The following is a 16201-nucleotide window of genomic DNA, read 5'->3' on the forward strand; positions in this document are numbered from 1 at the left end:
ATGTGGAGCACAGAAGTAACTACAGCTCTTTATAAACTGGAGGCTACATCAGAACCTGTGAATGAAATAACCTCAATAAGCGAATAAATAAATAACGAAATAGCAAATAACGAATAAGCAATCGAAAAAACATGTTCAACATTACAATGGGATTCGATTTTTTTAAAGCACATTGTGCAGTAAACATTCCGTCAGTGATTTCAGAGATGGTGGTGGTGATGATATCAATAGTGTACATTGACCAGATTAAGATGATGTGGGGTATAGTGGGAACCTGGTTAACAAACAGAGAGGACTCTGGGAATGACTGCATGTTTGCAAGCCAGCACCAACTAATAAGAGCAACTTTGAAGTTTCCAATACGCTATCAGCTTTTAACAAAGAGCTGTGGGAGGGGAAACCTACTGAGAGGTTTTGCTTCTCAATAAATGGAGGCAAGATAAAAGGTCTCCTTCATGGAATAACACGAGGCAATCAAAGAAGTGGATGGTGCACGCTTATGAGTTCCTAAAGGAAGAGTACACACCCAAACAGTCTGATAGAACCTGATCGATGAGCATGGAAAAGGATGAGACATACCAGAATGTTTCAGCACTGATATTTTAATGACAAGCTGCTCCACAGAACGCTGAACAGAACATCTCATTTTCCATTCCATATTCAGGCTTGTGAACGAACAACCTGCCCACCTGACAGCTTTCCAACTCTTTTTTTTTTTTTTTCCCTCCATTGTTTTTATTATAAAAGTTAGCTTTGTCTCTAGATGCATTGCATACGTACAATTTACAACCTACAGGGTCATCGTCGCCACTCAGGCTTCACAAACGACAAAACGAAATTAAAATCTATATACGCACATGAGTGGACATACAGCAGACATTTTGTTTGAAATCCCCGACATTCAGATGGATGACATACAGAAAGAAAGACGCAGACGCATGCACTCTCACACACACACACACACACACACACACACACACACACACACACACACACACACACACACACACACACACGGCGTTTGCCAGTGTCAGAATGATCTACAGTGTTTTAATGCCGCTAACACTGAAACATTGAAAGTAATAGCTCACAGATAAGGTGCCAGGCAACATGTTAAACAACAAACTGTTTTCTCATGGCTTTTGGCTATGGCTACAACCATAATTTAGGAAGGGAGGTCAGATCACAGAAAATAAACAAGAGAATTCAATTCGCCCCTTTAGAATTAAATGATAAATCAAAGGCAGAGGCAAGTCCTTCATTCAAAGTGTTAATCATTAATCCAAAGACGGATATTCAGATACTTCTTTCTGCCTCCTATATTATGATTTCCAACATTAATAACAAATAATTGGGGAACATTTTCAATGACGCTGAAGAGAACATTGTCAGCCAGCTAACAAGTTTGAGTCGGCCGGTGCAGAATTGGCAAATGCCCGTTAATAATTTATGTGTTCTCTATATCTGAACTGTAAAACCGAATTACGGTACCATTTAAATACTAACATGTAAGTTTTTTTATTTTTTTTTATTTCAGTACATGTCCAATGATTTTCACACTCGGAATTGCATCAGGTGTACGTCTGAAAAATAAACGTCATTTACAGTTTCTTGGCAGCAGACATGAAATGCCACTCAAACAAAATAAGTTTTCTTTACTCTTTTTTCCCCACCCATTCATTCTGTTTCCATCTCCTCCCCTCTGTGTTTTTTGGACTTGACTTTGGTTTCGATCACCAGCTTGGTGCAGTAGCAGTGTGTTCGATTGCCATTTTGTGTCCCTCTAAGCACAGCGGTTGTTTAATTAGGGAACATTGGGGGGGTTTGTATCTCGATCCTCGATGCGTGGCTCAATAATATTCTTATACACAGGAGTCGAGGAGGGACGCGAGGGGAGGATGTATGTGAGGAGGAAGGGATTAATAGCTCTGTCGATCTGTTTTTAAAGTGCTTACACGGGAGTCTGCTTGTGCTTACACTCTGCCACTCACCCCAGTGCATAATACCATCCCATAAGGCAGAATACTTCACAAATAATGGTACAAAGAAACAGACAAAAAAGCCACACAAACATACCAACTGGTATTCCAGTGAGCTACAGTATGTTGGCTGTTTCCTAGGCACAGTACTGTATAACATTCCGTTTTTTTAAGAGCGGACAGATTAAAACTTCAATCCTGCTTTTTTTTTTTTCAATTCCTTTTTTTTTTTTTTTAAATAACAAATGATTCATATATACACCTAGAATTTAGAACTGCAAAAGGAAAATGTCTTTTGTACACGAGTTTCAAATCAATATGAATGATAAACCCTCCGTTTCAAAATCCCACGATTTGCGGCACCGTCAGTGGCAGAATGAACAGTGTTTCAGTCTGGTACTGACAGAGGATCCTGGCTTCAATCGGTCGTCACATTGACCAAGTGGTGAGTGAGGTGTTTTGAGGGTTGAAACTTTAAATAACGCAGTTAATATACAGTTTATTTGTATATTCAGATAGACTTAATCTGACACAAAGGAGCAGTTTGACACAGTATACGTTGCACAGTAACAGTACGTCAATCAGTATTAGGCAAAATATAATTTTCTTCATTTAGTTCAGAGGGGAACCGACCGCTGATCGCCATTGGTTTTAATCTCTCTAGAGATAAGGTTACGATATTAACATTTCAGTCTTCAGTTCGGGGGCTGGGTGGGTTGGACAAACCAGAAAGTTTGGATCTGTAAATGCTTAAGATTGAACCCAAATATAGCTTAACCCTATAGTGTTCTTTTTGTATGAGATATATCCTTTTTGATATATTTTGACTGATTATTTTTTAAGTAGTAATTATAGTTAATAACTAGCTCAAACATATTTTAAAATTCTTAAAAATAGTTTGGGGGTCAGCCTCAACTGGGTCAAAGATGAGAGTCTCATCAGTATGGCCACACCAGCTTCAGGGTGAACCGCCTGAGCAGCTCTGATTCGAGGATTTTGCGTCAGTTGTGTCCGTGGACTGAGTTTGTGGCTAATTTTTCAAGTCTTCTTTTCTTTTCACCGTTCCGTCGTTGTGGTAGTAGCTGCTCTGCCTGGAGAGACTCTGTCCATCCCCTGGTTGGCTGAAATGTTCCGCTGTGTGTGGTGTCAGGGTCTGCTGCGGTGCGTGCGCGTCCTTGGTGTGCAGTGTGTGAGTCGTGTGTATGTGCATGCCCGCGTGATGTGTTTGCAGTGTGTGTGGTATCAGTATGTTAATGTCAATGTCTGTGCTGGGGGGGCCGCCCGGGTCCTTCATTGCCATGCTGGCCCCCACCATGGCAGGGTAACTGCGGTTCCTCCGGAGACCTGCGTTCAGAACGGGAAGGCCCCCGGTTCCCAATCCGGAGGGGCCAAAGGGGGCCAGCAATGCCGCCGACGAGGTGGCGCCTCCTCGGGCCGAAAGGGTGCGGAAACGTTTCAGCTTGTCCACAAGCCGCAGATTGGCCACCTCGCCATCCGTCGCCCCGTCCTCCCCGCAGTCCTTCTCTGCCTCGCCCAGCACTTCCCTCAGGATGACGCACGCCGGCCGGGACGCCAGGAAGGTCTCCGAGTACGGCAGCTCATCACAGGAAGGGCCGAAGCGGAACGACGGGGGAGCGGAGGGGGAGGAGGCAGACTGGCAGCGGCGGCGAGGGATGGGGGAGTTGGGGGGGGTGGAAGGGAGGGCGGCGACCGGGGGATCCTCGTGCCTCCCTGCTTCTCCGCCATTCGTCTCTGTGAGCGACCCGCCGCCACCGTGGTCCCGGCTCAGGGGGTCGTACACAGAGGCGGAGATGCCGCGCTCCAGAAGGAGGCGCACCAGCCCGACCGAGGTGCTGGTGGTGCAGGTGGAGTCCCGCAGGTTGGTGGAGGACTCGGCCCGTGACAGGGAGAGGCGGCGCGGGGTGCAGCAGGGGGTGTAGGACGGGGTGGCGGGGTCCGAGAAGGGCAGCGGGGAGGCGGAGCCTGAGAGGACCGTGCTGATCTGGCAAGAGGCTGACATTGGGCTGGACATTGGGGATTAAAAAAATAAATAAAAAAAGATGAGGGGACGGGATGAGATGGAAGAGGGATATGAGAGAGAAGAGGAAATGAGGGAAAGAGGAGATGCAGAGGAGGCAGGGAAAATAAGCAGCGTTGGAAAATGTGAGCGGACAATAAGGGGGAGTAAAAAAGATGTAAAGGAAAGCAATGGAAATAAGGAGAACAAGAGATGAAAGAGATTAAGCCCACCAGTTAACACTCTAACGCACAGATGAACACACACCTACTAATATTAAACATTTGGACACTTCAACATCGCTGTCCAAAGCTGAACAGTGAAAAAAAACAAGACATGCAACAATTAAACCTTTCCATTGGCACAGAAGTCCTTCAAAATATCCAAATACCATACAAATATGGGCAGAGCGAACCAAGTAGTAAGGTGCAGGGGGCTAGGTTCCATTCAGAGTTCCTATTCGCTGGGATTTGATCAGTGACTGGAGCTACAGAAACACGATGGAACAATTAGTACGTTAGACCCCTGATAGCAGCGTTTGAGGCAAACCAGACGAGCTGAGGCCTTGGCGACATCGTCCAAGTCAAACATCACCATATCTTTTGGCAAATACCTTGATATCGATCATTTAGACAATATTTGGCGATATTTGGTGCTCTCATAAGGTATTTACACACAATAAATATTTTCAGAAACATTGATTAGAAAAGCGAGAACATGAAGTGTCTATGAAGTTCAGAAATTGAAATGACCTTACTTAAATGACATTTAACTAACCTGATATTACAATACCAAAAAAAGAGAGACCATATCTGGTCTCGCATCGCAAATGGATATTATAACCATACATCGCCAGCCCAAAATGATGGTGCTAACTTATGGTTACAGCCTTTCTGTCCCTTTAGACTATCCTACAATCCGTTCATCTCTGTTGCCTCAAAGAATTGCCCACAAACCAAGCTCAGATTTATATCCAACCATGGAGTGAGTTCAGGCCTTTTAAAAAGAGCACACTCATGCAGTCTCACCCACACCCACTCAGTGGGCCTGCTCAATGCCGGCCATCACAACCACATGATACAGGCCCACCTCCTCTTCCTCATCACATGACCTGCCAAAGCCAATTAAGACAGTGGTAAAAAAATAAACTGATGTGACCTGATTTAAGGTGAGTATCAGAGATGGTATTCCCACATTTTTAGACACATTTTAGACTATCCACGCCTATCTCCTTTGTTTCCCCGATGATTAGAGATGTTCTTTAACCGTTGCCTTATTCCAGTGACTATATTGGACCTATATTGGATATCAGTTTCAGTGCATCCAGTCTTTCCCAGAGAATCTATTAGTGGTGGTAGCTGAGCGGGGGTTGGGGGGGGGGAGGTGACAGAGAGTCTCCCCGTTACGCACAGGGCTCTTTTTGTTTCGTTCAATCAGGAAATTGAGTAAAATAATATTAATCTAAAATAAAGAAACAATGTTTTTATTTGCTTTATTTAATGGAACGGGACACACGATCACTCACACATTGTCGCCAATGTCTGCATTACGCATGGAGAGGGAGACGGGGGGCAAACTGCGCCACAACGCTCCTGCAGAGGACCCACAGAGGACCCAAAACGCAGGTATGTTTTGGGTGTGACCCTCTGCATACTATAGGGTCACATTTCGAAATTTGACATTTTTGTTTTTTCACATCATTTGAAAGTATAGAATCAGTATCACTTGTGGGAATCAAGCAAATATTTTTGAAAGACTATGACTTATGAAAACAGAATTTCTGAGAAATCAGGCTTGAAAGTTTAAGCATTTCCAGACTTTTAGAGCAAAAATATACCCATTTAGCAACACGATTAGTGCTTTAAATGGTTACATTTGGATAGCGCTGTACTCCTTCAATGAGATAATGTTGAATGTGTTTTTCTGAAATAATATTTGATTCATGAATTTATTGAAGTAATTGGAAAATGCATAATTCAAGTTAATCTTTTAATTTTAAGTTTAAGTTAATTTTGTTTCATTCTACGATTATACTCATTATACTCACATGTCCCCTCTAATATTCTGTAACTTCTAAATATTCCCATTCCCTGCCTTTATTGTTTTATAACAATGAGGTTTTAAGAGGGTGGCACTTTACAGCAAATGGCGAGGTGCTCCCGACCATTTGCATTCAACATCCATATGTAGAATATACAGATACAGCGACAGATTGGAGTTTCAGTGTTCAGCGTGGTCGGAGTGTTTTGGGATTCTCACCTGGAGGACACAGAGGTCAGCTGATCCGAGGGGTGGAGAATCCTGCAGGTGGTGAAGGTGTAGGTGGAGCTGGTGCGGGCCATACACTTCCCCGGGAAGACGACTGGCGGAAAAGCTGAGGAGTGGGAGGAGGGAAGCAAGGAGACAGGAATGGGGAACAGAGGAAGCGTTATAGGGTCAGTATCGGACAAACAGCACCACACCGTGATAAAAAACAAAAACACGACCCAAACAGGCGAGAGGAAGAACCCCGCGCGGGTGAAACCCAAAGCAGAAGCACCAGCGTCCATGTTCCCTCTGTTCTCGTAATAAAACTGCACAGCCTTTTCGCAAGAGGTTTGGTTTCCTGAAGAAGATGAGCAGCCTTGTCTTTTAAAAAAGGTTGACCGGGAGAAAGTGGGCAAAACCTATGATCCCTTATCGACTTAACAGAGTTTGATTGCAGTGGGCAGGAAAGTGTTCTTAGCTTCCGTTATGAAATGTAGCCCATAACAACGCAGCAAACCTGGGTCAATATTCAGATACAACACAATGACTGCCACCATTGACCCATGTAATTATTGAACATATAGACGGTTAAAGAACATGAGCAGCTGAGTAAAGGGAGTGTACTGCCCGCTTAACTACACTCTCTCACATTGTCTCAGACATCTGCCCTCAATATTTTAGATTAGATATCTAGTAGATATTTAGATATAGTGTAGGAGAACATTGCCCTGACTATATCACTGTATACAGTATATATATGTGTGTGTGTGTGTGTGTGTGTGTGTGAAGGTGACTAGCCCAGAGTGGCCGGGTCACCTCCAATATTAACCAGGCATGTGGTGTCATGTGACCATGTGACCCAGACAGCTGTGATAATGACACCTGATACACACACACACACGTTTGCCCGGCATGCACGTGGACGTGGCGGGCGTGAGGGAATGATTCCCGACGTACTTTTCAAGCCTTCGATCTTTATGTCCACATGCCTCATTTTTATCCAGTGATGCGCTTCAAAACGTCCCCTACGGCCCACGCGTAGTTTTCACATTTCTTGCATTTTTAAATAGTCGTTGCCGTTTTTTTATCCGCAAAACTCTGGACTTGGTTTTTATGCAAGGCACTTCCCAACGCATCGTGAAGTTGGAGGAGACAGGAAAGAGCTGCTGGTGGTGAGAACTGATTGCGTGTGAAGAGCGCTGCATCCAAAGCTGCGCACCAGTTAGCATGTGAGCGTTTTTAGCGCGTCCGCGTATACATAAGTACAGTTTTGGAGATTTTTTTTTTATTTTTTTTTTTCCCTACTTTGAATCCACCTCAATTCAAAGTAAATATCTGGAACTTGTTACTCTAATACATTTCTTACCCAGTCACGTTACTTATGTTTAAAAACAAAACAAAACAGGATTTCTAGATGTCAAAAATATTTCCTATAATATTTTTGGTGGGGCTTTGAACGCAGCACTTTTCCCAAAGCTGTCCCAGCAGCATAGACACAGGTGGAGCTCCTGACACTGGACCTGTTCATCCGGCTTCAGACAAACATTATGAAATCCATCTACAGTTGATGTTATGAGCTACACCTGTGATGACCCTGCTGTGACACCCCTATGGGCGGAAAACCAGGAAATTAATTTGGAGAAATGTATAGGGAGGAAATTTTACAGTGTACATAAAAAAACCCATATATATATAAAAAAAAAAAGAATATAAACAGGGTGTCAGCAGGTATCAGATTGAAATTTCTTTTTGAGTCAAGTTCTAATGTCATTTTGAGAACCATTTTTCTTTTGGACAAATCACAGAGCGTCAGACAGGTAAGTACAAGGATTTTCTGTCTTTAAGAAGGGAAGTATTTGGCTTAGCCTTAAGCTTTAAGCCTTAAGGGTTCTCCCACATCAGAAATATTGACTCTGATGCAAAATAACTTAACTCATTTTGACAAAAAAAAAAAAACAAATAGAGAAAAATAAAATCGGATAATGTTTATGGTAAAATTAAGTCGTCATGAATTCACCATTTAATGACTTTGAAGACATATGTATAAACCTTTTAAAGACCTGCGGACACTCTGCATATATAATAATAATAATAATAAATAACAATAATAAATAACAATAATTATAATAATAAAAAAGCAGTGGGGATGATGAGATGAGACGATGAGACTTAGAATCACAGATTGCAAATGTGATCGATTGTTATCAGCATCTCATTGTGATATGATCCGAAAGCAAGCAGGATGACATAATGACAGATAGGCGGAACTAAAAAAGAAATGAATAGTAATAATAATAATAATAAAAATGTATCCTACTACTCTTTTGACTGGATATGGCAGCTGCGAACACAAGGCCTGGGGTGGGACGGCTGTGGTCATGCTGGAAGGGGGAAGCACTTTGCAGGGTCTGGATTATGAAATGTCCAGGTGAAAACTCCCTGGAGGAGTAGTGGGGGATGTTGTGATGTTAAAACACTCCCTCACCAGGCACGGCGTCCACTGCTTCGGCCTGCAGGCCCTGCAGCTCCCTGAGCTCCACCTGCCCGTTGGCCTTAGCGGGGGAGGAGGGCGGGAAAGGAGGAATGGGGGAGACGGGGGGTCTGTCCACAGCAAGACCCTCTTGCACTCTCCTCGCCGCTCTAGCGTTTCTCCTCGCCCCGCGCAGCATCTCCAACAAGCTGTCTTCGCCTTCGTCCGCATCTTCGATGTGGTGTTTCCTTTGCCGGCCGGGAGAAGAGGAAGGGGAGGACGAAACACAGCCGCCGGCGAAGGACTGGGGAGACAACTCATCCTCCTCCGGCTGGTCCAAATGCCAGGAGCCCTCGTCTTGGTCTTCTTGGTCGTGGTCCAAGGTGCGGAAGCCCTTAGTGACCACGCCGGGTCGGGGGTCCAGCAGACCCCCCAGGTGGGGCTGAGCCAGCTGCTGCCATGCATGGAGGGTGGCAGAGCCTGGAAGAAAAACAAGAAACCATCCAGTCCAGAGTTAAAGCTCTACACAAATATTTGATTGTGTTAAAACATTGAATTTTGCATGCTCTTAGTATTGAAATTGGCCGTACTGAGCCCAAATGAAACCATTACCATAACATATAGTAAGCACCCATAGGATTTGATGATGCCTAGTGGCTGGGTACTGAACATCACACTGGCAATTAATAAACATTATATGACACACACAGGTACATACTGACGTGTTTAAGTGATTTATAGGAGAATAGCAGATTGAGTTATACAGTTGTGTCTCATGTCTGTCAAGTAACCTAATGAACCTGAGCCATGAAGCGGAACCCAGTCAGGGAGGTTTAAGGGTTAAATGGATGGCTGAGGCGTAAACTACAAGCCCGACATCACAGTCGGAAGAAATAAAGGAATTGTTGTGGTCAACAGATACTCAAGCAAGGTACTGAAATCCACAAATAAGGCAAGATTTTTTACCCCACAAAATATCAAAACCTAATGTTGGTCATGTTGGTATCTAAAATGACCACATGTGTAATGACCTACAACTCTGTGTTCCAAGATGAAGGACTTCTCTCTAAAAGCATATTATAGCGTTATGAAGTGCAGTCCATTGATATAGAAATGATGGATGCAGGCTTAATGCCTTGTAATCCAACAGTCAAAGCATAAATGGCTTTGAAGTCTAATCATATTTCAGGGTGTGAAAAAAATTCAGTTATGCAACAAATGTTTTCTTGTATGTTTTGCTCACTGGCAACAGTGATTGAGTATCAATGCAGGCCTAATGAACAGGTGTTGTCTCAGGACAGTTTGAATGGACTCAGTGCCATGTATATGTACATTTACCGACAGTACATGTACATGCATGTAATCATGGTCAACAAGGCTGGCAGAAAAAAAGGGAGATAAAAAGGAAGGTGAGAAAATGAGTGAAGACTTTATTTGAGATTTTTTTTTTTTTTTTTTTTTTTCCTGACAAGAAAAACAAGACACGGTAGACAAAAACAGAAGCGTGAGCGAGTTAAAGGAAAGGAGAAATGTGAAAGGCAGGAAAAACAAAAGGATGATGAAACTAAAAGCTAAAATAATGTCGAAAGTATGCACCACGCTATCACACTGGGAACCTTTGACGTCTGGCCTTGAGGATTTTACAGGATTTAGTCCATCTGAAAACATCTCCTGATTTGTCTGGCCACATTTGGGGTTTCAGCTGACAGCAGGGAAGACGGGTGGTAATATTACAAAGACTAGTGGCCTCCAAATAATCCAAACACAGGCCAAGAGAAACAACGGCACAAAGAGAAGACTAGAAGATTCCAGTGAGTTTAATGTCTCACAATCCGTCATTAGGCGTGAAATACAAGACATCAAGTTAACTTAAATGTTGGTGTATTTTTTCCTTTCAACACTAGGTGGCGCCACACTCCTCTCAGGGAATAGTTCTTCAATCTAGAAGTTCACGTTTCTGTCACCAATACTGCGATGAGTATTAAATAACTGGGAATAAAACTTCTCCAAAGTTAATGGTTGTATGTAGATTAAAAAAAGATTGAAAATGTAAAATACAAACATTCTATTCTTTGTAAGAAAAATAATGATCTAATCATAATAAAATAATTCTATATAACAAATCTCACAAAAACAAATTAATCTTACTAGCTGTAGTGCTTCACTTAAGTGTGTGTACACGCATATTGTCTATTTAACCAGTGTAATATTTCAACAATGTGAATTGGTAAAACACTTCCATTACTTGAAATCCTTTTGGCAACATCTAGGTTTTCAAACGGCTCACAAATCCAAGATGATCGTGTCCTAGGGCAAATGCATCTATATGAATTAACTGCATTAAGTTAATTTAAGTATTTCATATTTCGAACCAGCAGCGTGGCTGTGTGTGTCTGAAGTAGAAGGAGTGCTGGAGGTTCAGACCTCCTCCCTGCTGCTCCAGCAGCTCCAGCAGGCTGGCCACCAGGGCCAGGGGGGCCCTGAGCTGGGGCTGTGGGGGGGACAGGCCACTCAGCACCACCAGCCTGCAGCCTCCATGGACTCTATGAGGGTTCTGGTAGGCAAACTCCACCATTTGCGAGGGATTTGGAATCTGCTGCTGCTGGTTTTGGGTTTGTGAGCTGTTTAGAAACATGTGTTTATGACCCGCAGAGGGATCCTGTGAGTCGCAACTGCAGTTTGGATTCTGTTGGAGTTGCGGACCAATTTGATTTTTACTTTGTGAGGGATTCTGAGCGAGTGCGCTTAGATTGTTTTGCGGGTTCTGCAGATTCTCTTTTTCATTTTCAGAGCTCTGCCTCTGAATCGAATAGTCACCTTCGAGCGGTTTTACGATCTGCAGCTTCTCGGGCAGGTAGGACCTCGTCGTGATCGAGTAGCCTGACCAAATGCTTCCGAAGGAGGGGTGTGTGCACAGCGACAGCAGACTCTCCGTGGGGGTCCCGGGGCCTCCTTCGCTGCCCCCCCCGTCTTCCCCTACTTTCTCATCCTCTTTCGCCAGGTAGGCCAGCTTTCTCTCCCTCTCCTCCTCGAAGAAGCGCCTCTCGCAGAGGTAGTTGTCACGCCGCAGCGAGAGGCGGCGCAACGCCGCCTCTAGGTCCCGGCTGCCAGGGGTCCCCGGGGTGCCGGCAGGACGCCTGTTTGAGTCCTCAGACCTGCAGGGGCGATGGAGCGAGCGAAGGGTGTGAGAGTTTTGGAGGAGGAAGACAGAGAACATGGTTGAGTATTCACAGCAACAGGGTCTAGTTTATGTATTTCTTTAACTGGACTGGATGCTTCGAAATGATCTATTCCTTCGACTACTTAGTCTACATTTTTCCATTAAATTAACGGATATCAACCAAACTACTGGTCTTCATCAACACAATAGATAAAAATAATGGATTGGTACTCCTTAAAGACTAGGAGTCCGAATCTGTATCAGCAGGGGAAAATATGTTTTAAGAACATCCCTACTAACAGCTTCCATTTAAATTTAGCTGGTGAGTGTAGCGAATAGATCTGACACTTTAGTGAATGTGTTTGGGAGAGATAATGACAGTGTAACAGTGAGAAAGAGGCAGAAGCATCAAGAAACTAAACTAAACTAAACTTTCTAATTTTTGACTGTTTTGTTATCCAATACAGCTCCAGTTGGTCCCTAATAACAGTGAAATACTGCAGGGCCATTGTCTGGTTTGTTGTGCTACTAGACTTTACCTTGCTCAGTGCTGGGTAACGCCAGCTAAACAGACGCTTAAAGACCTACTATAGAAACGCCAAACAAACACCAAGGTAACTATCCATCTGTTACCTTTACATAGAAACAAAGACGATTGATAGTGACAGATCTCTGAGACGCTGGTTGGGCAATATGGAGAAATTTATAATCACAATAATGATAAGTTTTGCACAATATATATTCTAACAGTGTAAAATATATCTCAAGTTGAATGCAACATTGAATTGATTATTTCAAAGTATATTAGCATGTCATGGCATCTCATGTCATCTTTACATTTAAATATGAATTTATGCATTGTGACAATGACTTGATTTCCTGTAGTAAGTTTCCGCAAGTAAAATTGAATGACGGGTGGAAATATAGGTCACCACACCACTAAAACACATTACACGGCGCTGTGGAATACTCGATTCTGATTGGTCATTCAGAAAAGCGCCAATCAACGGTCAATTGTTGCTGAACAATGACCGCTGAACTGTTAATGATGACTGTTGTCACAGGCAACCACTTCCCCTCATTTCATGCAGTGTTGGCACTTTGTTGCAGACTATTTTTCTGAGCGGAATCTCTTTTTATCTTATTATATCAAGCTAGGCATGATATAATTCAAACAATATTTAATCCCAAATCCCAAATTAATTTATTTCGCTATTACTGGAGTAATAAGTGGGATAATGTACAGCTGGCTAGTCATTATTGCAAAACAACCCCCTTCGAGGGATAAAAGACTGATACTGATCACCCTGTTGAGGGTTGTTTTGTGATAACGACCGGCTGGCTGTACATTATCCCTTACTCTTCATCCATTACTGTGTTTCATTTAGCTACCCGTCGTCAGGGGTCTCCAGGATGCTGCCCGTCTTGTTGTCCAGGATGACACCGCTCCCCGACTCGCTGCCGTACATGGAGTTGGAGCGCGGCGTGCCCACGCGGCTGGAACGGCCCGACGTGAAGCACGACGTCTGGTTGGAGCCTGGGATGTTCAGCGGCGACGGGCCGAGCGACAAGCGCTGCTGACGCATCAGGTTCAGGTTCTTCACCGTCTGGAAAACACGCTTTGGGTGGAGCCTGCAGGGAGAAGGGGAGGGAGAGTAATTGAAGTAGAGAAAGGTGATAATTCATTATTGTCATAACTGAATATATAATTTTTTTGTCTATATATTCCTTTTTGATTAATATATTAATTTATTTTTACATGCCAAATAATACCACCAATATTACCACTGTGTCTGTATGTGTTTGTAATATTTATTTCTTTTAAACGAGACACTTTATGATCAGGCATACTTTTGTTCTTCTACGTCTGGGTCGTCCATCTGAAGTTCCTTCCTCATGGTGCCCTCTATTTCAGCCGCAAGAGAGTCCTTAACAGAGGGATGGAAACACAGTATTTAATATTTAAAGTACTGGGTGATATTAATTACAATTTAAATCAAGGTTAATTTCCAAATGATTATCACAATAATCATAGCAAATTCTTCGACATGGGATATTTCAACACAGGTTCTTCACAGTGAACCCTATGTAATGTACAGTATGGTATCAGACCGCAAATATTTTTACACCCCATGAAATTAGGAATTTAGGTCACATATTCTTATTAATTTAGAATACAAAACCTCACCATGGGGAACAGGCCCAGGGAGTGGAAGCGTCTTGGGGTGCTGAGCGGCAGCGTTTTGTTCCTCAGGTTCTTCAGCTCCTCCTGCGCCTCGTGGAGCATCTCCATGCACTCTGCGTACTTATCCTCCAACTCCCGCAGCTGGGAGATGGAGAATAAACAAGTTCACATTAAACACACATATTAAACAACTTTACCCGCCTTCTTTAGAAGAATATAAGTCGATTTTAGTAACCTCAGCAGTGAGTTGTCTCTGAGCGTCCTTGGCTGCTCCCAGGTGCTGAGTCAGCTCCTCGTTCTCGACAGCGTACTGCGGCATAAGCAGAAAACAGCCTTGTTAAAAGAATAAACTCTTCACCCCCTTCCCACCCTCTCACCATGTACAGTGAAGAAGAAGAAGAAGAAGAAGAATAAGAAGAGAGAACTGGGCTTACTGACCGACTTTGACTTCTTCTGGAGGTCCACGATCTGGGAGAGGAGGTGCGTGATTTCCTCCTGCTGCCGAGACGCATCCTCCGTCTTCCTCGCCAGCTCCTCTGCCAGGGTGGACATCTGCAGGTTGGCATCACCTGCAGGATAACACAGATTAAAATAACAACCACTCAGTCCTTTCAATAAATAGGAAATGGGTGTGTTTTAAATATCCAATTTAACAAGAGTCAATGGGGATTACTGAGAAAATATTTAAGATAACAGAGCTTTAGCAATGCAACCTTAAGGGGCAGTAATAATAATACATAACGATGATAAACAAGAATAACACAATAAATATAATATTACTTACGTAGCTCTTTGACACAATCGTTGACCAGCTGCTGCTCTTTCTCCTCATAGGAAATGGTTTCTGTCTCCAAATGACTGGCCTAATATAAAGAGATAATTGTATAAACAATGCACATAAGTACCAATCCCTACAGAAATTCATACCGGACAACGACAAACAGAACGAACTCTGAAGTCTCGGTTGTGAAATTAAATTCAGTACGCGTAAGTAATCTAAAAGCACGGAAAGAAGGTTTACATCTTTCAACTTCTTCTGTTTCAAAAGGCCTCTTCTCTCCTTTAAGGCCTTTTTGCTTTTGATATTGTGTGTGTTCTACCTCGGAGCGCAGTGACAGGTTCTCTTCCTCCAGATCTTTGAGTTTCTTGTGCAGCGAATCCAAAGGGAAGAAACTGGGCACTGAGACACTGGTATCACTGGGACGAACACTGGAAAAGAGAAAACGCAACACAACACAACACAAACACAGGGTAGAATAACAGAGACGCACACCTTAGACTCAATGTGATACAATCAATCCATGAAACGACTTATTTGAATATGCAAAAAATACATATCAGGACCCTTCAAACAACAAAATCAAGGATGGATAAATGCTTGAATCAAATGATGTGAGACCTTTAAATAGATGATACGTGCCATTATGCATTGGACACTGTTACTCAGGACAACTAATAAGTGCAATAATAAAATGAAAAAACTTCCAAACTTGCCACCAACATGAAGACTGCATGGATCACAGACCAGATTGCGACTGAATGTATAATTGATAAAACGTGGCTGAGGGGAAAATCAAGGCTTTTAACCTGTGTGGAACCCGACTCCTGCCACACTACTCAGATAATACCTCTCAGGTCGGGAGCACCACTGCATTCTCCTGCGGTCGCTCAGACGTCAGCGACCCAAAATACCTTTAATGAGACATCTTACCTTCTAAACCATAAGATAAGATTTACAAACTTTGTGGGACCTGAATGGGAAAGTCGCGTGTCAGTCGTGCTGGCGATATAGCTCCCATTACACAACTGCCCTTTTGGAATTCGGAACATCGGAGCAAATAATTAGTTGGAGCGAAAAATAGAGGAGGAGAGAGAGGAAGATTCCTTACGGCGTGGAGGTCGTGGACTCTCCCTCGCTCTCCTCTGCAGCGCTGGTGTAAAACTGAAGGAGTTCATCTTTCATGGACAGGTCGTGACGCAGCTGAGAGACCTGGAGGCAAAGATTGACGGGGTCAGGAAGACTGTAATCAATGCAATATAATGTCTTGGAACAGGTCATGTTTTTTTACATTGCTCAGTGGAATCAGTGGCCGTGTCCCCAAAAACTGACAGTTCCAACTTGTACTTATTGAAAAGGCCAAAA

General features: G+C 43.3%; 1 protein-coding gene across 5 annotated transcripts in view; it reads right to left on the reverse strand.

Moving 5' to 3' along the window:
- Window positions 1–596: 596 nt before the first annotated feature.
- Window positions 597–16201, reverse strand: part of trak1a (trafficking protein, kinesin binding 1a) — a 41006-nt gene continuing 25401 nt past the window's right edge. For all 5 annotated transcript variants that reach the window (XM_080005431.1, XM_080005429.1, XM_080005428.1 and 2 more), the window contains 12 exons: window positions 15948–16048; window positions 15159–15267; window positions 14843–14921; window positions 14497–14627; window positions 14294–14368; window positions 14062–14199; window positions 13725–13801; window positions 13266–13505; window positions 11531–11868; window positions 8729–9193; window positions 6256–6370; window positions 597–4003 (listed from right to left, as the gene is read on the reverse strand). In XM_080005431.1, coding sequence (XP_079861557.1) covers window positions 3010–4003; window positions 6256–6370; window positions 8729–9193; window positions 11531–11868; window positions 13266–13505; window positions 13725–13801; window positions 14062–14199; window positions 14294–14368; window positions 14497–14627; window positions 14843–14921; window positions 15159–15267; window positions 15948–16048 — 2862 coding nt within the window. In that variant the 3' untranslated portion in view covers window positions 597–3009. The remainder of the gene's footprint in view (window positions 4004–6255; window positions 6371–8728; window positions 9194–11530; window positions 11869–13265; window positions 13506–13724; window positions 13802–14061; window positions 14200–14293; window positions 14369–14496; window positions 14628–14842; window positions 14922–15158; window positions 15268–15947; window positions 16049–16201) is intronic.

Source organism: Zeus faber (assembly GCF_960531495.2).
Source record: "Zeus faber genome assembly, chromosome: 8".
Lineage (NCBI taxonomy): Eukaryota > Metazoa > Chordata > Actinopteri > Zeiformes > Zeidae > Zeus > Zeus faber.